The sequence below is a fragment of the Oryzias latipes genome, chromosome 22 (assembly GCF_002234675.1).
Source record: "Oryzias latipes chromosome 22, ASM223467v1".
Taxonomy (NCBI): Eukaryota; Metazoa; Chordata; class Actinopteri; order Beloniformes; family Adrianichthyidae; genus Oryzias; species Oryzias latipes.
Window position 1 is genome coordinate 418,094 of NC_019880.2, and position 21,907 is coordinate 440,000.

Here is a 21,907-nt window from a genome sequence, read left to right on the forward strand (position 1 = left end):
TTTAAAAAGTTGCTAATACAAAAGTATTTATTACATTATATTATATTACAAAGAAATTACACAATATCTGGCATTCTTGTGATTCACGTGAAGCAAAGATTTAGAGAATAGTTTGAGACTGTTTTCTAATCCATTCATCGACTTTTAGTGGTGTTCCAATTTCAAGGGTCAATGATAATATTTTTGGTTTTCATACAGTTATGAAAAGAAGACCAAAGCTCTTTTACATGCAAACATTCTAAGAAAAGATGTTCCACAGTTTCTACATCCGTTGCTGGAATGGTTTGGATCATCTGGATGAGATCTTCTTTCTTCTTTTCCTTTGGGCTGCAGCCAATCAGCTTCCTCCATCAGTCCTGTCTTCTGCATCCTCTCATGTATCACCAAAAAAACACGAAACCTCACATTTGGTGATAGAAAGATGTAAACCTGAAGCTCTGGGGAGGACTTAGAGCAGTGTTTTTCAACCAGTGTGGCCGTGGGAGATGGTCAAGTGTGCCGTGGGAAATTGCCCTCATTAACTGATCTAAAAACATTTTCCATCTCCAGGATTTCAGCTAATTTTCTAATTTAACTATTATTTTATCTCTTAGAAAAAACAGCTACAACTTCCTGCTTTTTCTGCCACAATTATCACAAAAATCCACGTGAGATTGGGGGGGGGGGGGTGTCGATCAATACAGGATGAAAGAAGTTCACAAATTGATCATCGACTATTGTTGATGCTAAGTTCAACTATATTATAAAAATGTAATATTTGGTTTTCATAGTTGTGAACACAGAGATCGCTTTCTATTTTTAAATAAACATGTTGTTATTCGTGGCTAAATTCATATTCACAAAAGGAGGTTTGCCAATAAAAAAATGTAATTCTTCTTACTGAAATTTGAACTGCAGCAATATTTAAAATCAATTTCTGCTTAAAAAAATACAGAGACTCAAAAACGATTAACGTCTGTAAATCTTTGGGATTAATGACACGAGTTAACTCTCGCATTTTTATTTATTTACTTGTTCTTTCCCTCTGTGAATGTCTTCTTCAGTTATTCTTTATTACCAGTTTAAAAATTACATTACTTATATTTTTGTCCTTTAACAGTTAAGAATTTCAAACGTTTAAAACAATAATTATTTGTATTTAAAACTGTGTTTTATTCTTGTATTGTATTGTTATAAATATATTTTTGATTTGTAATTTTAAATGTTAAACAAAAAAGTAAATAAATAAAAAAACTGGATAGAAAAAACTTTTTTTAAACTTTATTGTACAAAACGTGAGTACACAACAAAACAGAATTTTGCAAAGTAAACTTCAGAAGTGCCAGGGAAGCATATTACACATTACATGCATTTTACATAAAACATTCAGGTTTTCACTACTGGATAGAAAAAACGGTTTGGATTTGGCGCTTGCTGTGACGTCAGCGGCGCAGGCTCCTGCGTCATACCCGGAAGACAATATAAAGCAGACGCGGGTCCCTCGGAGCACGCGAGATTAGTACAGTGGGTGTGAGGTCACCTGTCCTGTGAGGTCACGCGGCTGAAGTGAGACATGAAAAATGGTTTTTAAACCGAACATCTAACTGCTCCGAAAACCGCCCTTGTTTTGTGAAAAAGGCGCGTTTGTGAGGTGCACGTGAGGCTGCCAGGACCCGGATGACCGCGGATTAAAGGTAAAATGGAATGAACCAAAGTTTTCGGGACAGATGTGACTTGAATAATCGTGTTTATGCAGCATTCCCGGCACTGCTGCCCCCAAAGTAGCTGGAATTGAACCTGCAGCCGCGCTTAGAGACGCGGCTCAGAGCTGCTGAGGTTCTCTGCCGAGGAGCAAACATCTGCACATTCTGGACTTTGAGGGTTCCAGATGTTCATGGAGTCTGTGGCTGCTGTTCCTCCACTGCATCGGTGACGTCCAGCGGATGTTCTTTGCCTTCTGAAGCTCCATCGCACTGTAAAGCAGTCAACAGCTTCATGAAACCTGGAGAAGAGCCTGCTGGTTCTGCTCAGCAAGCAGGAGACCAGAGAGCAGAACCTGCTGGTTCTGCTCTCTGGTCTCCTCGGGCTCCAGGAGGTTCTCTGGTCTCCTCATGGTCCTGCTGTTAGAAGCCACGGTTTGATGGAAACATCAGAACGTTCAGAGACATTGCAACAGAGTCCTTTGTGGGATGCTGCAGCTGTGCATCAGCGACCTTCACCTCCGTGCAGATGTGTTGCAGACTGATCTTCAGGTTCAGCTCCTCCTGGTGTTTAGCTCAAGTCCTAAAGGTTGACGGGGTTCCTGGAAGCTGAGGAGACCCTGCTGTTCTTCTGCATTAGTGGGCTTCGAGGAAGGACCTTCTCATCTTCGTTTCCTCCAGGTGCTCGTCTGATGGATGTGACCCATGTTCTGCATGAGGCCGTGACCGTTCTGCAGCCAGAACCCAAAAAGGATGGACCACAAGTTCTTCACGGTGACGGACTACGTCATCTTCGGCCTCTTGCTGGCGGCGTCTGCAGGGATCGGGCTGTACCACGCCGTGTCTGGTGGGCGGCAGAGAACCACGCAGGAGTTCCTGATGGCGGACCGGAGCATGCGCTGCCTCCCCGTCTCCCTGTCCCTCATCGCCTCCTTCCAGTCCGCCGTGGCCATCATCGGCGTTCCAGCTGAGGTCTACACCCACGGCACGCAGTACTGGTTCATCGGCTGCGCTTACGTCCTCGGGCTCCTCATCCCAGCGCACGTTTTCATCCCGCTGCTGTACAGGCTCCACCTGTCCAGTGCCTACCAGGTGTGCTGTCACTCTGCTTCTAGCCGTTGTCATGGTGACGGTGAGACAGAGACGGTTCTGTGCTTTTGTCTCCCAGTACCTGGAGCTGCGTTTCAGCAGAGCCGTGCGCGTCTGTGGAACGCTGACCTTCATCTTCCAAATGGTGAGTCCGTGCTACGTTCAGACCGGCTGTGCTTCTCCACACCTGCGGGGGTGGAGTCCCACGGGTGGGGGTGGAGTCTCACGGGTGGGGGTGGAGTCTCACGGGTGGGGGTGGAGTCTCACGGGTGAGGGTGGGGTCTCACAGGTGAGGGTGGGGGTGGAGTCTCACGGGTGGGGGTGGAGTCCCACGGGTGGGGGTGGAGTCCCGCGGGTGGGGGTGGAGTCCCACAGGTGGGGGTGGGGGTGGAGTCCCACAGGTGGGGGTGGGGGTGGAGTCTCACGGGTGAGGGTGGGGTCTCACAGGTGAGGGTGGGGGTGGAGTCCCACGGGTGGGGGTGGAGTCCCACGGGTGGGGGTGGAGTCCCACGGGTGGGGGTGGAGTCTCACAGGTGAGGGTGGGGGTGGAGTCTCACAGGTGAGGGTGGGGGTGGAGTCTCACAGGTGAGGGTGGGGGTGGAGACCCACGGGTGGGGGTGGAGACCCACGGGTGGGGGTGGAGTCTCACGGGTGGGGGTGGAGTCTCACATGTGAGGGTGGGGGTGAAGTCCCACGGGTGGGGGTGGAGTCTCACAGGTGAGGGTGGGGTCTCACAGGTGAGGGTGGGGGTGGAGTCTCACGGGTGGGGGTGGAGTCCCACGGGTGGGGGTGGAGTCTCACAGGTGAGGGTGGGGTCTCACAGGTGAGGGTGGGGGTGGAGTCCCACGGGTGGGGGTGGAGTCTCACAGGTGAGGGTGGGGTCTCACAGGTGAGGGTGGGGGTGGAGTCTCACGGGTGGGGGTGGAGTCCCACGGGTGGGGGTGGAGTCTCACAGGTGAGGGTGGGGTCTCACAGGTGAGGGTGGGGGTGGAGTCCCACGGGTGGGGGTGGAGTCCCACGGGTGGGGGTGGAGTCCCACAGGTGGAGTCCCACAGGTGGGGGTGGCGGTGGAGTCCCACAGGTGGGGGTGGGGGTGGAGTCTCACAGGTGGAGGGGGCTGTGGTTCCTTTGGAGCAGGGGCGTCAAAGGAGCCTCTCCTTGGCCAAAAACACCTGGTCCAGGTGGGTAGATGCACGCCAGCTTTTTTAAAAGACCCAGCAGGATGCTGGACGTCGAGGCCTGGGGTCCACCCCACCCCCTGCTCCAGAGGGAGGTCCTGACAGCCACAGGCTCCGCCCCCTATTGTAGCAGACTGATGGAGGTCAGGTGCAGCGTCTCCGTGGTGATGAGCCTGTTTGTCTGAGATCTCCTGAGATGACCTCCGGCTCCAGGAGGCGGTCCTTCGCTGACTCCTCCCTGGTGTGTGTCTGCAGGTGGTCTACATGGGGGTGTGCGTGTACACGCCCGCCTTCGCGCTGAATGCAGGTACGCCCTGAACCCGTTTGTTCCCCGGGGGGGGGGGGGGGTCTGATGTTTCAGCGCTGCGCTGTGTCTTTCAGTGACGGGGTTCCAGCTGTGGGGGGCGGTGCTGGCCACCGGGCTGGTGTGCACGCTGTACACCACCATGGTGAGTGTCAGGCGGCGCCGAAGCGGCGCCAGCGGCCCGACCTAACGGTGTTTGGTGTGGCAGGGCGGGCTGAAGGCGGTCATCTGGACAGACGTCTTCCAGACGGGGGTGATGTTCGCGGGGCAGCTGGCAGTCATCGTGGTGGGGGTGCAGAAGACCGGCGGGCCGGCGGAGGTGTGGAGGAAAGTCTGGGAGGGAAACCGCATCTCAGGTCTGGAGTGAGTGGAAGTCTTTTCTCCCTCCGCTCTGAAGTAATCAGATTACAGTGTTCCCGGAGCCCCCGTTTGGCTTGGAGGGGGGTCATTTATTGGAGGGGGGTCATTTATCGCAGCATTCCTCTCCTCAAACTGTTTTGTAACGTAGAACCTGGAGGTTCTGGAAAACCCGACACCTCACAGAACCACGAGGGTTTCTGGTAAATTCTGCAGAAATCAGCCTAAAAACTGATTTCAGACGTGCAGACGTGCACGCGGGCGTAGCCGCCGCGCAGACGTGCACGCGGGCGTAGCCGCCGCGCAGACGTGCATGCGGGCGTAGCCGCCGCGCAGACGTGCATGCGGGCGTAGCCGCCGCGCAGACGTGCATGCGGGCGTAGCCGCCGCGCAGACGTGCATGCGGGCGTAGCCGCCGCGCAGACGTGCATGCGGGCGTAGCCGCCGCGCAGACGTGCACGCGGGCGTAGCCGCCGCGCAGACTTGATGTTTGATCGGGTTCAGGTGCAGTCGTCGTTCGTCTTCTGCGATTCCTCAAACTGCTGCTCTGAAACTGAGGTGGACTTGTTTCTTCTGGGCTTCAGTCTGAACCCGGATCCCACAGAGAGACACACCTTCTGGACCCTCGGGGTGGGCGGCGTCTTCCTGATGCTGTCGTTGTACGGGGTCAACCAGGCTCAGGTTCAGAGGTACCTGAGCTCCCGGACGGAGAAAGAGGCCATCAGGTGAGTAGGTTCCTCTAAACTCTGAAGCTCCGTTTGCTCTCAGAACCTCTGATCACATTTCCGTCCTGGTTCTTCACCATATCTGCTGAATGTTGATGGTGGACCTGAACTTGAGTTTTCCCACACCATCATACTGCCACCTCCATGTCAGACCGTGGGTGCAGAGTGGAGTGAGGCTCTCTGCTCTGCTGGGTTCTGCTTCTCCAGATGCTGTTTGATCAAGGATCGGTCTGCTGGGCTGAAACGGTCCTTGGGTGACGGTTCTGGTCCGTGTTCCTCAGGTCCTGCTACATGGTGTTTCCAGCCCTGCAGCTGGCGCTGGCTCTCAGCTGCATCATGGGACTTGTCATGTTTGCACGTTACTGCGACGAGGACCTTTCTGGCCGTGTGGGCGGCTCCTCCAGAGACGCGGTGAGTTTCCCTCAGAAACACAGTCTCTGCATTTTATGAGTTTATGTGCGTATCTGGTAGGAAAATATATGCAAAGTGGAAGCAGGAACTGCTGCATCATGGGACATTTGCATGTTTTCCTGTACTTCTCTGCTGCATGTTTGTGTTACAGCATAAAGGAGGAGCTGTAACGTGTTCTTTCCTCCACAGATGGTGATCTACTTTGTGATGGACATGCTGCAGGACCTGCCGGGGCTGCCTGGGCTCTTTGTTGCCTGTTTGTTCAGCGCCGCTCTCAGGTTTGAGGGTCATTAAAGCTCCGCCTCCTCCTCAGCATCTCGCAGCTCAGAGAAACCAGGAGAGAAACTCAGGAGAGCAGCTTAAAGTCATGCCAAAAACCAAAGAAGAGCTGCAGACAGGAAGACGGTCTGTTTAATGGAGTTAGCTGATCCAGAAGGTTCTGACCGCAGGAACTCATCCAGACTGTCAAACACATCAACCTTCAGATACACAGAACCACCAGAGATCTGTATGAACCAGGCAATGAATGGTCAGGTGTAGGTGGGTGTGTGGGTGGAGGTGGGTGTGTGGGTGGAGGTGGGTGTGTGGGTGGAGGTGGGTGGGTGTGTGGTGGTGTCAAACAGCAGAGGTTCCGTGTCGTCCAGCTCACATCGGGTTAAAAGTTGGTGACTTTTTTTGGAACGCTCCAAAAGATGTCCGGGTTCCTGGAGAACCGTGTTCTGTCTGAACTTGTGAATGTTTCCTGAGGCTCGCTGGTGTTTGTCCTGCAGCAGCATCTCCTCCGCCTTCAACTCTTTGGCCACGGTGACCATGGAGGATCTCATCAAACCGCGTTTCCCGGCGATGTCCGAAGAAACGGCGACTCTGCTGTCCAAGGCTCTAGGTGGGCGGTCTGCAGACCTCATGCGGGTCTCCAGGCCGTCCAGTGGGGCTGAAGTGTTGATGTTCTTCTGCAGCGCTGTCCTACGGACTCCTGTGTCTGCTCATGGCCTACCTGACCCACCTGATGGGGGATTCGGTACTGCAGGTGAGCCGGAAGCCTCTCTGGTCCAATCAGGAGGGGTTCTGCTGTCTGTGGGAGTAAGACCTGCTCTGTGACTTCCAGGTGGCTCTGAAGATCTTCGGGATGATGGGGGGTCCAGTTCTCGGGCTCTTCTGTCTCGGGATGTTCTTTCCATGGGCCAACTCCACTGTGAGTCGGGTTGGTGGTTCTGGACCCTGAAAGGATTTGTGGAAGTTTCAGAGCCAACAGAAATAATAATAATAATACATTTTATTTATAAGGCGCCTTTCTGGGCACTCAAGGTCGCGGCACAGCATGTATACAGTATAAAATACAATAAACAGTTAAAACAACAACAATTTAAATAAATACACAATCAAATAAAAAATATATAAAAACACGAAAAGGTCAATGTTAAAGTGAATAGGCCATTTGGAAAAGATGAGTTTTTTGCTTTGATTTGAAATGTGGGAGTGTGTCAGTGTTGTGGGGGTCAGGGGGGGGGGGGGGTGAGTTCCAAAGCCGGGGAGCAGAGCAACTGAACGCCCGGCTCCCCATGGTGACAAGACAGGGTTCTTGTTGTAGAACCATAGTCCTGGTGGAGACGGGTTCCTGATGCAGAACCATGGTCCTGGTGGTTGACGGGTTCATGGGGTCATGCTGATGCGGGTTCCTTATGCTCTTCAGTGCATGGTTGCAGAAGTTCTGTGGGTTCTACAAAAACCCGATTGGGTCCAGTCCTGTCAACCCGCATTGAAGGCATCGTGGTTCTGGTTCTGGTCAGCAGTTTCAGTGTTTGCAGGGAGCCGGAGCAGGTCTGGCTGCAGGTCTGGCCGTGGCCTTCTGGGTCGGCATTGGGAGCATCGTGACCCGCAGCGGCGCCGGCAGGGCGCTGCCCGTGAGCTGCAGCGCCGTTCCGCCGTCACACAACACGTCTGCCGTCGGGGAGGCCGCTCTGAGGTGGGCGTGGTCTGACTGGCTCTGTTCTGGCTCTGTTCTGTCTCTGTAACGTGTGTGGGTTCCAGGACGCAGAGCGGACTGCAGAGGTTCTACTCGCTGTCCTACATGTGGTACAGCGGCTTCAGCTGCCTCAGCGTGGTCCTGGTGGGTCTGGCTGTCAGCCTACTCACAGGTATGCCAGCTCCTCTGCATTACCAGTGCCTTGCTCATGGGTCTGCTTTAAAGCTCTGTCCTGTTTTTTGGTGAGGCCCGAAGAGGCAGGAGGACCTGGAACCAGGAACCGTCTTCCCTCTGTTTGGGAATGTTTTCCGGTTCCCGCCTGATGACATGAAGTTCTGCGGTGGAGATCTGACCCAGTCTGTGAGTACCATGAGGTTTCTGTGTCAGACGCTGAACCAGCAGCTCAGCTGGTCAGTGAGGAGCCTCAGCTTCCTGCTGCCCTGGAGCCGTGAAGGAGAGCAGGAATCTGGAAACAGGAAGGAAGTGGTTATTTACCTGATGCTGAGCTCACGCCGTCCTTGATCCTCAGCTGCCGGCGCCGCCAGGATCTTCTCACAAAGGAGCCAACGGTCTTCCCGCCCTGCAGGACGCAGCGCCAGAGGAAACGGAGAGGTTTCTTCCAGAGGCCGACTCTCCGTTTGTGGAGTATGAAACGGCGGTGTGAAACGGCGGCGTGGAGCGGCGAAGCATGTTTCCTGTAGGAAGAAGACCTGGACTGACGTGAACCGAGTCCACACTTTACAGTCCCACTTCATGCAGATGTTCCTGAGATGACTTCATCATCTTCACACCATGAACTGTCAACTGCATCAGGCTCCTCCTACATCCCAACGAGGAGGAGGAGGAGCTGACTGAGGAGGATGATATTTGGGGAGGGGGGGCAGCATGTCCAGGGTTCAGATGGATCCCAGATCAGTTTTTCTTTGATGGTTTTCATAACTGGAGAATAAAGTTTCAGTTTAGGATGATTTATGATTCAATGTAAAGAATCGAGTCTAACATCACAGCAGTCGTCTCAATGCTTCACACTGATGACTGTATAGAAACAGGAAGCATTTAGAACATAGTCAACAGCTGATTGCTAAACTAACACCTCTGCCCTTAGACCCCCCTCCTCTGTAAAAACCCTTAAAAAAAAGCAGAAACCTCAGGGGTGTCCACATGAAGGAGGGATCCTCCCCCAGGACGGACAGGCGATTTACCAGAACTCTTAGAGAAGAATTAACTTATCTAAATCTACAACTACATATATAAAGTCCAGCAGACGAGCTTCATACAGACGGAGTTGGGGGGACGGCTGGGGGCGCCAGACGAGTCAGGGGGGGGACCAGGTACAGGAGCAGGAGTCCTCCCACTCCCCCACAGAGGGACAATACATGAATCACTGCACCAAACAGAGACATGTAGAACTAAATGATGAATAATAGAATATAGAAGAGAGGAAGAGTAGAAGTAGATGAGAAAAGAGGACAGAACCCCAGAGCACCATAGTTACCCCAGCTTCTGCTTAGGGTCAAGCTTAGGGTTCAGGTCAGGGCTAGGCTTAAAAAGGGAGGGGGGGATAGAGGGGTCTTGTCAGTAGTCCGTGGGTACGGTCGTGGATAGGTTGTAGTGCAGGCGGGATCTGGAAAACATTTATGTGGGATCAGATCATCCCTGAAGTGTGTGTGGTGCAAAGGTCAGGTCCTCGAGTCCCAGTCAACAAAACCATCAACCGTCAATCATTGTCACAAACACATCAAAGCAGAATCAAACACTGATCCATCATCACTGGAACAGAAGATTCTATGCAGATTCTCTGCTGATTCCCACCTTCAGAGTTCCTAAAAGCTCTTTTTCTTCTGCGGGAATGAAGTCGTCCCCACTTTGGGTTTAAACCCCGAAAGAAGTTTTCAGAACCAGATTCTGGTCACCAGATCCCGGCCCAGAGGGGGCTACTCACCCCCAATGCCAGCCCTGATGTGTCTGTTTACCAGAAAGGAGATTATGCAAACTCTGTGTCACAATGACGCCTCTGACCGCCACTCACGCTTTGAAAGTCAAATTCCCGTCTCTTTACGGTCTCCATCTGCAGCCCCAGCATCATTCGGCTGCTGAGGTGGAGCGGCACGCCTGCTCTTCAGAGGACGGGTGAGTTTGATCCTCCCTCCTAAAGGAAGTTTGCTCCACGTTTGTGTTGAAAGTCTGGAAGGCAGGTTCACTGACCTCAAAGTCTGGAGCAGGTTTCTGTGGAAAACTGCTCATGAAATGACGAGTCTGTTAGAAATCTGCTGGGGGGTTTACTGCAGTTCTGCCCCTTTACACCTTGGAGTGTTCTGGGGTTGACCCGTACGGGTTCTGCTGGTTTTTGGGTTGTCCGGTCCATGGGGGGTCGTAGGGGAGCGGCTGCATCTTAGGGGGAGCTCAGGCGTCTGTCAGGTTCTGCCACCTCAAGGGATGTGATGAAATGGATCGTACCATTGTGGTGTGTGGGGTAAGTGTACCGTGAGGTCAGGATAATGGAAGTAACCCACCCTTATGACCTACGGGTGATGCTGTGGCACGGCGTCCTCACGCCACGCTCTAGTGGTCAGTGAGGTGGGAGTTCTGGCTCCTTATCACCTGAGGAACGTGGCCAAACTGAAGATGATGTTGACCAGATCTGACCTGGAGCTGATCATCCAGACTATTGTAATTCTCTTTTTACTTGTTTGAACCAAAAGTCTCCAACTGGTCCAGAACTCTGCTGCAAGGCTTTTACCTGGAACCAATAGGTGCCCTCATGCCCCCCCCCCCCCCCCCCCCCCCCCTCTGCTTATCTCTGCTGGCTTCCTGTTAACTTTGGAATAGATTTTAAGGTTTTAATTTTAGTTTTTAGAGCCCTGCTGGGACAAACCCAGATCTATACGTCTAACTTCCTAACTCCCTCACGTTCCTTGAGGTCCACTGATGAAAATCTTTTATGTTCCAAAAACTCGTTTTAAAAGTCGGGAGACGTCGCCTTTCAGGCAGTCGCTCCCCGACTTTGGAACGACCCCCCCCGTCTGCGCCAGACTGACTCAGTCGAGTGTTTTAAAGCTCAAGTTGAGATGTTTTTATTTAGGAGAGCTTTCAGCTGACTTTGATTTCTGTTGACTTCTGTGAGTTTATTGGGTCTCACCACTGAATTGATTTAGTTTTAACTTTGTGAGTCGCTCTCTGAGAAAAGGGCTTTATAAATTAAGATTTACTTACTTACTGACAAATGCTGCACGGACGGGGTGTGCACGTGATCCGTCATTTCTAACAGTCAGGCTGCAGCAAGGAGCGTGCACGTGTCACGGGAACAGCACTAACGGCCCCTTGTATGGTCTGCAGGATGTGGGGGTGCGTCTGTCCTACTTCCCCCTTACGTGTTGTAGTGTTCACATGAACGTGCACAAACATTTTCTCTGTGGTCCGTGACCTTGACGTGTCACGCGGGTTCGAGCCCGGATCCACGGTGAGACGGATGAAGGGATGCTGAAGGATGCAGACGCTCTCATTTCACTGACAGCTCTCCCCACCTGTTCATGAAACTGGGCTTCTGGGTTTGACCCTTGTTCTATCTTAGATGACCCCCCCCCCTTCCATTGACGTGTTCTCCCTACCATGACAAAGGTGGATAAAGGTGGAAAGATTTCATGTAATCCATGGACACCAGTGAAGATCACAAATCATTGAAGAAAAAAGGTTCAGAGCACTGTCTAGTGGGTCTAGATGACCCGCTGTCTAGTGGGTCTAGATGACCCAACTCCCAAAGTTAAAGTGCCTAGGATAGAACCAGGGTTACATAAAAATAGTTTCTGGAAAAATGTTAATAACGTGATGTTTATTCTGGGACAGAAGCGGCTCTGACGTCCTGAAATGATGATTCCTGGAAGACAATGTCTGTTTTTCTGTCGGCATTTGCCATAAATGACATAAACATGAACCTGAGTGTGACTGCGGTCATTTGGAAACCAAAGCATAAAGCTTCCTTGTGCTGCAACACAATCAACTATTGATGAAGGTTTGTTGTCTGAACTGTATGTAAAGTCACTGGAGGGGGGGGCTGCTGGGAGGCAGAGGCGGGCTTTGCATGTCCGAACGCAGCAGAGAAAACAGGTTTCTGAGCTGGATGGGTCACAGACGTAAGAAGCTCCAGTGTGGAGGGAGACGACCACGAGAGAATCTACGATTCCTCTACAGATTCATGAAAGAAAAGAAGAAGAAAAAGTTCAGTTGACTGTTTTCACACGACCTCAACCTGACCCTTTTGGATGAATCCAACCTGAAACACATTTCAGAAACGAAGCTAAAGACTCGATGAAAGCTGGAGGCAGAAACACTCAAAGTTCTTCTTGACCTTTTCTTAAAACATGAACGTTTCTTAGATTTATTACCTGCAGGGAAGATTCGGTCTGCAGCTTCTGGATTTTCTCTCCTGCCGAGAAAAAAATACAACAAAGTTTCCCTTCCTCTGTCTTCCAGAGAAGGAACTAAACCTCAGACATGTTTACTGAACAAACAGCATTTATTTGAACGTTTTTCAACGTTATTCCTTTAACTTTAATCCTCAGTGAAGTGACGACTGCTCTGTTTTGGGCTGCGTCTCATTTCCATAGAGGAAGTCCAATAAAGAAACGTTTTGTGGTTCTGGTGGAAACATTTGAATACCGACGGTTTTCTCTTCCTCTGGTGTCACAAACCAAATTTGACCTCATGAAGCTGAAGAATGTCAAAGTCACCCGGAGAGAGGCTGAAATCTGAAGATCTGTGCTCAGATGATGGAACGTGTTCTGCTGAGAGGTGAAACCCAAAAACAGAGACGCAAAAACGTTCACAGAAAGACAAACGCTGCGTCAAAAGCCTGGAACGATGCAAAATACCAGATCACAGAGTAAGAGCAGGCAGGAGACGAGTTCAACAGCCGAACAATGTTTCATGATACCACACACACCACAACGCTACGGTCCAGTTTCATGACGTTCCACGGGAACCAGACCCAGTTCTCCGTAAAGGAACATGATGTGGGATTTGTCACAGACCAAGTGGACCACAGAATGTCTGATGTTTCTTCCTGCTGCGCTGATGTCACTGCGGGTTCTTACGGGTCAAGCTGGCCGCCCTCTACGACCTCCTCGGACCCGGACAACCCAAAAACCCACAGAACCCGTACGTGTCAAACCCCCCATATGGGAACATGTGACTGAGGCTTTACAGGCTGAATGGGGAATCCCATACCCAGAGAGGGCCCCTTATGGTTTAAAGGAGGGCCCCAAAAGGGCCCCCGCGTGTGTTTGTCCACAGGTGGGCACTCAGGGGGCTGGAATGCTGCACCAGGCAGCACCCCCCCCGGTGGACAACGCAGCGACTCAGGGGCCAGCAGAGCTACCTCCACTTAAGCCAGTGTGGGCAAACACAGTTGGGGCCCCCTTTTAAACCATAAGGGGGGCTCTGGGCCTCGCTGGCTGGGTAAAAACCTAAAGAAGGATGGACGCTGCACCTCAGCAAGCATGATGACATCACTGAATTTGATTGGAAATAAAGCTAACGAGCAAACGTGTCTTTGTAGGAAGATGGTGTTCTTCTGGCTTCTCTTCCTTCTGTCTTTGGACATCTGCCAGGTTGGTTGTGGTTCCATAAATACCGTCAATGAAACTTCCTGGTTTGGAATTAAACTGATCTCTGCTTCTTACAGGCTGCAGGAAACGGTAATGAAAGTTTTGCTTCAATGGCAAATATAACATTCCTCTGAGCCAAACGGTTTTCACAGAGGATTTCTGTCTCATCTTTCAGCAAACTCAACCCAAGTTTACTACACAAAAATGACGGTAGACAAAAATGCCCTTAAAACCATCCTAGACACACTAGCAGGCTTTAACTGTAATGATGGAAACAAGATCATCACTGAGCTCAACATGACCACACGTAAAGACTTTTCCTGTCGTTCAAGCAAACGTCTCTGAACTCTGATTGCAGCGTCCTAACGTTGGTCCTGTTTCTGTCTAAAGGCTGTGAGACAGTAGGAAAGACTAAAACCTGTGTCTGCAGTGACGGGTACAAATGGAGCAATCAAGTCATTCAGTCCAACAAAGACAGTTGTGATGACTCCGTGTGCACGCTCCCAAACGACTCCCACCTCACCTGCATTTCAAAGAAAACGGGTACGAACTCATCCTCATGCAGAACCGAGCCTGACACCAAAAGGCTGCACGTGCTCAGAGGAAGGGCTTGGAAATGTTGCATTCACTGACCGGCATTGCACAACGCTGCTGTCAGCATCAAAATGCTACATCCGCTTCTGAAAAAAGAAAAAAGCTCAAACAATTCTAAAGGTTTAGTTTTGTCAGGGAGAAATCCACAAACTTTATGGAGTAAGTAGCTTTTATTTCCTCACTAAAACCGTCTTTGGTCTTGACAGTTAAGGTCTCAGGATCCATCACTTTAACTGAGAAGCCAAATTATGCGGATTGTCTGCTGCCAACAAGTTCCCAAACTTACAGCGATTGCAAAGACGACGTGGAGAAAGCTGTAAGAAAACCCCCCAATGAAACTCCTGTTCTTCAGATTTGACATCTTCTGATCCGTTTATCTGTATTTTCAGTTGAAGAGCGTCTACAGCACTTTGAAAGGACTCGACACTTTCACCATAATAGGATTCAGGTGTGTCACACAGCAGCAGAATTGCTGTTTTCTGTCCAGATCTCAGAGAAATACCGGTTTGTGTTCTTCTGCAGGCCTGGAAGTGTCATCGTAGACTTTGAATTGACTGTCGTCGATGTAATCACAGCAAATACTCTGTTGGAAACATCACAAAACGTGACCATTTCAAAAACAATGAGTCTGGAGACCACAGGTATTTACCAGCAGGACGACTTTCCAGTGGGGATCCTCACAGGTCAGGGACCTCACTGGTCAGTTCCTTTCAAAGTAACCTGCCTGGTCTCTCTGTTGTCTAGGTATGGTCACCGTAACCGTGCCAAAGGACAAGGTGTTTTACAATTACAGCGCCGTGGTCACCTGCACAACCGTAGAGGATCTGAAGCTCGACCCGACGTGGACGCTGAGAAGAGATGGTTTGAACTTTGACATCACTAATGGCACAGTCTCAACACTTAAAACAAAAAGTTCAACAGAATTCCAGATCGATCTGAAAAATGTTGACAAGCATTGGACAGGTGAGACTTGTCAATCAGTGAAACTAACCTGTTGAAGATGTCTGTGGTTTAGAAGCAGACCTCAGCTTAAGCCAAAATGCCTCCCTGCATGGTCCCGTTGACCATCACGGTGTTTGTTTTCAGGTGAATACGACTGCAGCTTCACAAAAAGCAACTCAAACATCAGCGTAACGTACAAGGCCAACGCCACCATAGACATCTGCCTGAAGCCAGACATCATCAACTCTGTGGAACCCGCTTTTCCACTCTGCACAAGAAAGGATCAACTCCTGTTTGTGACGGTCACATGCCAGATAATGAAGAGCAGTGAAAGCTATAACGTGACATGGCCAGCAGATTACAGGATAAACCCAACGACTAACGGTAGACACTCTCTGCTTCACATCTGGGCTTCTCTGAATGTCTTCTTTTTCATGTCTGACTCTCTCCTGCAGATTCAAACACGCTGACGTATTCTGCTCAGAAGCTAATCGACTGTTCCAAATCGAATGACGCTAAAGGAGCTTGCAACTTTACAAACAGATGTAACCAGATCCAGGAAAGTTCATTCGAAATTGCTGTCATTGGAGGTAAGTATGGGGGTCACTCCAAAGGCCTTCAATGCCCGGGTCAGGAATCCATCCATGACCCATTCCTTACTCTAACCTCACTTCAAAACCGCTCAACCCCCCCATTCAGGACAACCCTGTGTTCAGATCAACCCCCTATACAGATCAACCCGTATGACTCGTACGGATCAACCCCCCTCATAGGGTTCAACCCCCCTCATACGGGTAACCGCCCTATGGCTGAGAATGACAAAGGCTTAAGGCCCGTACACACCGGGACGAATTTCGCGCGCGATTTTCGCCGACGTTTAACGCTTCGTGACTAAACAAAGGGCACCAATGAGAGTGTGCACACCGACACGGAAAAACGCCACGCATGAAAGCGTCAAAAAAAAAAAAAGCCTCGGGTTCGTTTTATTTTTTTGACGCGTCGAAATCTATTCGACTAATGAGAATGGCGCTTTTGCACACGTGTCTGGAGCTTCTGAAGTTACAGTAAAACACAACTTGGGCTCAACACAAAACTGCCTTGCTGAGCACACATACCAGCGAAGAAGATAGACGCCAAGTAGCGTCTACACTGCCGTGAAGAAATAATGACGGACATTCTAAAATATCCCCGAACCAAGCACCAGTTGGAGCTACTGGTGCTGGAAATATTCATGTTTTCTTTGTTTGATTCTGACAAGCGCGTAAATATTTGCTCTCTTCTTCTGAGTTAAATCGACTTTAAGAAGCCTAAAGTTGCGCAGCGCCACCTTGTGTACAGGAGTATTTCTGTTTACATTAAGCGCCATCTAATGTCAGGGAATGAAATTGCATGTTCGCTCGGCTCATCGTCAGCGAAAATCGCCTGGGTGTGAACACAAAAAACGCTGGCGAATAACGCCTGGCGAATATTCGTCCTGGTGTGTACGGGCCTTTAACCAGAAGAACCAAATAAAATAAAAACGAGAATCCAAACTTGGGGAGTAAACCGGATCAGGATGTCACTGGTGAAAGTCCAAACTTTACTCCTTGATGAAAATGTAGCTGATGAATATCTGGAAGAACCGTCTGAAGAAGAATTTCTCCCGTTAAAAACGGCACAATGGAGAAGGAGGTTCGTTCAGAAAGTGTGTGTGTGGGGGGGGGACCGAGGTTCTCAACACAAAGGTTTAAGGACACGTTTCCATGGAGACAGTCCTTTTTTCAGGAGGAAGATGAGGATCAGGAGGTTACTTATGAGGTGCCGTGTAGGACATTATTCAGAATTAGCATTCATAAACACATATGAAATCTCTCACACACACTAGTGAAAATGCTCTCACACACACAGTAGTGTGTGTGAGAGCATTTTCACATGTGTGTGTGAGAGCATTTTCACATGTGTTTATGAATGCTAATTCTGAATAATGTCCTACACGGCACCTCATAGTTACTGGTGAAGTCAGAACCAGGGTGTTAATCTGCATTTCCTCTTTGCATGTCGACATCACTGCAGAATAATCTCATCTTGTCTTTTTCAAACTATTGTAACCAGTTGGGGATAAGTACTGCCAGCAGGACAAAGACTGGCAAAACACCAAGAACAATTCCATAGCAAAGCTGAAGTGCAAAGGTGGGGCTGGAGAGAGGAAAAGAAAATGCGAGTAAGACTTCAGACCTGCTTCTTCTTCACTGCTACACCTTCTCAATAAAGTTGTTGATCAGACTTTTCCTTCTTGTTTGTGAATGTCTGCAGCGAACACGGGAACTGGGAGGAGGAAGTCTCTGAATGTTTGGTCTTATCTCTGAAGAATGTGCTGGAAAAAGCAACAGTGAGTAACATTTACTCTACAACGGCTTTTCCTGGTTTGATCAGGATAGCAAAGTGATCTGGATGCCCTCTACCTGCAGATCGCTAACAGTGGACTTGGTGATGTGAATAGAAATGCAGCAGAAGTCCTGCAAAATTTCAGCAGCCTCACCAGAACGGAGGACCTGAACACTCGGGCAAACATAGACGCATCTGTAAAAGTTTATACTACTTTGAAAGGAATGATAAACACCATAAATAACGGAACTACAGTGGAGGTGAGTACAACAGGGAGGTAGAACTCCGTGAAATGGATGGGGGGCCGGCCTGGCGGGGAAGGGGGGGGTTTCTGTGTCCTGTTTCTTTTTAATAACACTACCTGATAGGGCAGAGGTAGGGTAGGGGTGGGGTTGGGTTAAAACAAGCTCCAACATCAGAATAACAACATAAGGAAAGAAAGACCTTTCCCGCGATTACTTTTTTAAGCACGGGGGACCAAAGGTGGATCCTCCTTCGGGGTTCACTTTCCCGTTAGGACCCTCAGATTCTCCAGAGCGGGTTAATAAAGAGTCAATAGCATTTATTCTGGGGGAAACCTTCTTTTATTACCGTTCTCCTTCCTCTGTAACAATATGAATGCGCACCCCCACTGCCCCCCCATTCTGTACCTTGCTGCATGCGCTCTCTCCTCTCTCTTACACACACACACACACACACACACACACACACACACACACACACACACACACACACACACACACACACACACGGTCCCAGCACACACACATCCCCATTCCACAACAGTGGGTCCAGACGATCCTGGCTCCAATGCCTTCTTAAAATGAGAAGATTGTAATTGTGCTGCTCCTTTGTGAAAATAAATGTAATAATACAGAAAGAGCTCTGCTGTTGACAACACTGTTGTTGACATCCATGCTAACGTTAGCTATGTTCATAAACAACAGTGACGTCGTTCACCGTTGAGTACTATTCTGCGCATGCGGGTCACTTCTCGGTCATTTCACGGACACACAGGAGATCACGAAAATTCACATTTAACGGTCTTGCAAAAAAAGCGGATTTTTTCAAAAAATCGGAATTGAGCATTAAGCCCTGCAGTGTGAACGTAGCCCAAGGTACCTTTTACGAGGAGAGCGTACAGAGATCTACCCAGCAACAACCTCTCACCACTCTGGCGCATATCCTGTTGCCTCCTCCTTTATTACGTTTGTTTGGGTATTTCCTAAATTACATATGTGCTGAGCACAGGAGGGAGGAGGGACAGATGAAGAACAGCTGTGCCACAACATGTCTGTCTGTCCTCCCACATCACCTGACCTGCACAGCCTTTTCTCACAGATAACCAACACATAGCGTCCTTGGATTCCGGTCTAGACAGATAACACAGTGTCATGCTGATGCTGGGAAGACGCTGGGACAGCAGGCTTAGAAAAGCAAATATGAGATAACTTAGATACATTTTTCCAACAGGTAGGGGTAGGGTTAAGGTAAGGTAAGGGCAGTGCTTCTCAATTATGTTTTGGCAAAGCCCCCCCTAGGAAAAAAAAAGTTACATATAACTATAGATAAGATCAGTATCTATAAAAAGTGTGTAAGTATCTTTTAACAATAACAAAAGAAAAAATCAAAATAAATCCACTTTCAACAAATATTAACTGTATTCTAGTCTAAAACAGACAAGAAGCTTAAAGTGCCTGAAATAAAAAATCTATCATTATTTATTTAAACTAGAAACATTTTGACCAACTGAACCATTTGATGCTGAGAAAAATAATTCAGTCAATAAATAATATTAAATGGTAATTTATCTGAAACATTTTTTTCCCTAAATAATATTAATGAATAAAAACATGAACATTAATCCAGAATAAATCAAGTTAAACCTTAAACAACGTTTAATATTTTTCTCTCCATAAAAACATATTCTGTCAAAATTATACAAATATGAAGATGCTGCAGAACAAAACAAACAAAGCCTGGAAACATTAATGATTAGAAATAAATCAATTCATTCTGTTTTCTTTGATCTTTTATCATTTGTTAGATCTGGACTCCTGCATCATTTTTAGCACTAAGTTCATTTCTTGGTGTGTGACGTTCAGTGTGTCTTTGTGAAACGGATCAGAGAAAACCTGTTATTGTGAATATTATTTTACCATTTTTAGGTTTTAGAAAACATTAACAACTAAATCACATATTCATGACTGGAATAACTCCAAAAATATTTGACATTTTCCTAATTTTGTGTGACACTAACAGTAAAAATCCTCCAAAAAGCCTCAATCCATTCATAAAAAATGATCTATAGTTTATTTCTGATGTCATAAAGTGCAGCTGTTTCCCTGCATTACCTGCTGTCTGTCTGTCAAATACTGACACCAACTAAAGCACAGGCAGACAAAGAAAACAATCGATGGAAAATGAAGACACGTCATCATCAAAATGTCTGCAATAGTTCCTAAAGAATGACGTTATTAGCATGAGCTGAGGAATCTAAAGGCACGCCATGATGCAGGTGTAATCGCGGCTGCGCTCCGTTCCACCTGCAGCCTGAGCATCCCCCCCCTTTTCCGTCTCACAGATAGCAGCTGCAGAGACAGTTTAGATTCAGGCTGTTTCAAACTCTGATAGAACAGAGAACAGGAAACCAATAGTGGAGCAGATTTGTTTCCAAGCACTGAGCCGCTGCTGCCACCGACCCCCGTTAAATTTGCACCACGGGAAATTGCCCGTATTACCTGTGCCTAAAGCCATTACTAGTGCGCGCCCCCCCTGGCATTGCATGGAACCCCCCCTGGCATCGGGGCGCGCCCCACTATTTGAGAAGCACTGGGTTAGGGTTAGGGTTACTCAGTTTAGCTGTTCTCACTCTAAAATGTTTGTTTTCTCTTCAGAACTTCCTGGAGTCTTCCAATAACCTGCTGAACAAGAGTTTAAGCAGTTCCTGGACCAGTGATGTTCCAAGTTACTACCAGAAGGAAAACGGTTCACTGGCTGCAGAGTATTTGTTGTCAGTTGAGGCCTTAATAAAGAAATCGAACATATCGATAGACAGGGAGAAGAAAAACCTGGTTGTGAAGAATTGCAATAATAAAGCGTGTGACGGACTCTTCAACAACAGTGTCAGTCTTCATGCTAACGTCAGTGGAGACATTAAAACAGCTGCATTCAAGAACCTGCAGGATTATCTGACCAAAAATGACAGCAATCGCACCATCAACAGTCTAGTCGTGTCCACAGCTGCCGATGTAACCGGGGAGGTTATGATTGTTATTGATTTTGACTTGCAAAAGCAAAGGCCGCGGGATACTGAGTTGATTTGTGTGTACTGGGACAACTACACACATGCATGGTCAGAGGAGGGATGTGCATGGAAAGGTCCTTCAGCAGAGGGACAATGCGTCTGCAACCACCTGTCCTCATTTGCTGTCCTCATGTCCAAAACCCCCCTGAGGGTCCCCGCTTTGAGCATGTTAACCACGGTTGGCCTGTCAATATCCATCATGTCCCTCATTGTCAATCTCGCCATAGAGATGATCGTCTGGCAGCAGGTCGTCAAGACCAACACTCTGTATTTACGCCACGCGGCCCAGGTCAACATCTCGGTGTGTTTGCTGGTGGCAGACATCTGCTTTCTGGCCTCTTCCAAGCCTGATGACGCTGAAAGCAACGGACAGACCTCAGTCTGGTGCAGGATCTTTGCAGTGCTGAAGCACTTCTTCTATCTGGCCATGTTCTTCTGGATGTTGGCCCTAAGCTCCACCCTCCTCCATCAAGCTGTTTTCCTGTTCCATAAGGTCAGCAAGAAGACCTACCTGCGCTTCTCCATCCTTCTGGGCTACGTTTGCCCTCTGCTCATCGTCTTCATCACCTTTCTTGCCAACAACGCTGGAGAGGAGGGCTCATACTTCTCATCAGACACCTGCTGGCTGGTTTACAACGGGCTTTTGAAGGGATCCATCTTCACGTTCATCATTCCCGTGGGCGTCATAGTTTTCTTTAACACGTTTTCCATGCTGGTGGTCATCATGAAGCTTCTGGAACATCACAAAAATGATGACACTCAAATTGATAAGGAGAAAGCAGCGGCCAAAACCGTCATCAGATCAGTTGTTCTTCTGACTCCCATCTTTGGCCTGACCTGGGCTTTTGGCTTAATGATAATGATCCTCGACCTCACCTCTGGAGATGTTGCTTATGCTGTCAATTACATCTTTGTTATTCTCAACGCATTCCAGGTAAAGATCGTCCGTCCTTCATGAACGAACACCTTTATTGTTGGTTTGCACTAAACTGTGTCTCGTCTTCAGGGTTTTTTCATCCTGCTGACATGTCTGAAAGACAAAATGGTAAGAAAATGAATCAAACCCTGCAGGAGAATGTATGGCTCTTTGTGGTGTTTGGTTCTGCTCACGATGGGCTGGTGTTTAGGCAGTGAAGGGGAAGTATTTAAACAGACAACTATCTTTATTCTGACAGATTCGTGAAGCTCTTCTGACTCGTTTCAAGAAAAGGGTGAGTTATTTATTTCAAGTAAAAAAACGATTATGTTTGATAAACTAACGTTTTACTCGGATCTGCAGGACGTGACGCCCATCAGTACAAGTACCGTCAAGACCGAGACGTCGTGGAAGAAGTGACGTCATTGAAGTGCTTTGCATCTGCTCTGATGTGGGACTTTCTTTCCCAGATACT

General features: G+C 48.7%; 2 protein-coding genes across 2 annotated transcripts in view; both read left to right on the top strand.

Annotated features, from left to right (window-relative positions):
- Positions 1–1,413: 1,413 nt before the first annotated feature.
- Positions 1,414–8,677, top strand: LOC101168178 (sodium-dependent multivitamin transporter). Its single transcript, XM_023951594.1, has 16 exons — positions 1,414–1,673; positions 2,361–2,771; positions 2,848–2,913; positions 4,202–4,253; positions 4,328–4,395; positions 4,459–4,613; positions 5,192–5,332; positions 5,614–5,743; positions 5,933–6,021; positions 6,514–6,626; positions 6,700–6,770; positions 6,849–6,935; positions 7,549–7,706; positions 7,772–7,878; positions 7,954–8,066; positions 8,236–8,677. The coding sequence occupies exons 2-16, from the start codon at positions 2,433–2,435 to the stop codon at positions 8,368–8,370; spliced, it is 1,824 nt and encodes a 607-aa protein (XP_023807362.1). The 5' UTR covers positions 1,414–1,673; positions 2,361–2,432; the 3' UTR covers positions 8,371–8,677.
- Positions 8,678–8,970: 293 nt separating this feature from the next.
- Positions 8,971–21,907, top strand: part of LOC101167927 (adhesion G protein-coupled receptor F4) — a 14,472-nt gene continuing 1,535 nt past the window's right edge. Inside the window, exons 1-18 of the mRNA XM_023951595.1 lie at positions 8,971–9,836; positions 13,261–13,312; positions 13,387–13,399; positions 13,485–13,616; positions 13,700–13,852; positions 14,110–14,219; positions 14,293–14,351; positions 14,426–14,544; positions 14,648–14,866; positions 14,990–15,229; positions 15,301–15,435; positions 16,937–17,045; positions 17,138–17,213; positions 17,293–17,469; positions 20,107–21,450; positions 21,523–21,561; positions 21,692–21,727; positions 21,796–21,907. The exon at positions 21,796–21,907 is cut by the window's right edge and continues 1,535 nt beyond it. Coding sequence (XP_023807363.1) covers positions 9,712–9,836; positions 13,261–13,312; positions 13,387–13,399; positions 13,485–13,616; positions 13,700–13,852; positions 14,110–14,219; positions 14,293–14,351; positions 14,426–14,544; positions 14,648–14,866; positions 14,990–15,229; positions 15,301–15,435; positions 16,937–17,045; positions 17,138–17,213; positions 17,293–17,469; positions 20,107–21,450; positions 21,523–21,561; positions 21,692–21,727; positions 21,796–21,852 — 3,195 coding nt within the window. The 5' untranslated portion in view covers positions 8,971–9,711 and the 3' untranslated portion in view covers positions 21,853–21,907. The remainder of the gene's footprint in view (positions 9,837–13,260; positions 13,313–13,386; positions 13,400–13,484; positions 13,617–13,699; positions 13,853–14,109; positions 14,220–14,292; positions 14,352–14,425; positions 14,545–14,647; positions 14,867–14,989; positions 15,230–15,300; positions 15,436–16,936; positions 17,046–17,137; positions 17,214–17,292; positions 17,470–20,106; positions 21,451–21,522; positions 21,562–21,691; positions 21,728–21,795) is intronic.

Excerpts from the sequence above, each read along its gene's own strand:
- LOC101168178 (XM_023951594.1), top strand. The coding sequence starts at position 2,433 with ATGGACCACAAGTTCTTCACGGTGACGGACTACGTCATCTTCGGCCTC. Across the intron at positions 5,744-5,932 it reads GCGGCTCCTCCAGAGACGCG|ATGGTGATCTACTTTGTGAT; the intron begins GTGAGTTTCCCT and ends TTTCCTCCACAG. Across the intron at positions 6,936-7,548 it reads TTCCATGGGCCAACTCCACT|GGAGCCGGAGCAGGTCTGGC; the intron begins GTGAGTCGGGTT and ends CAGTGTTTGCAG.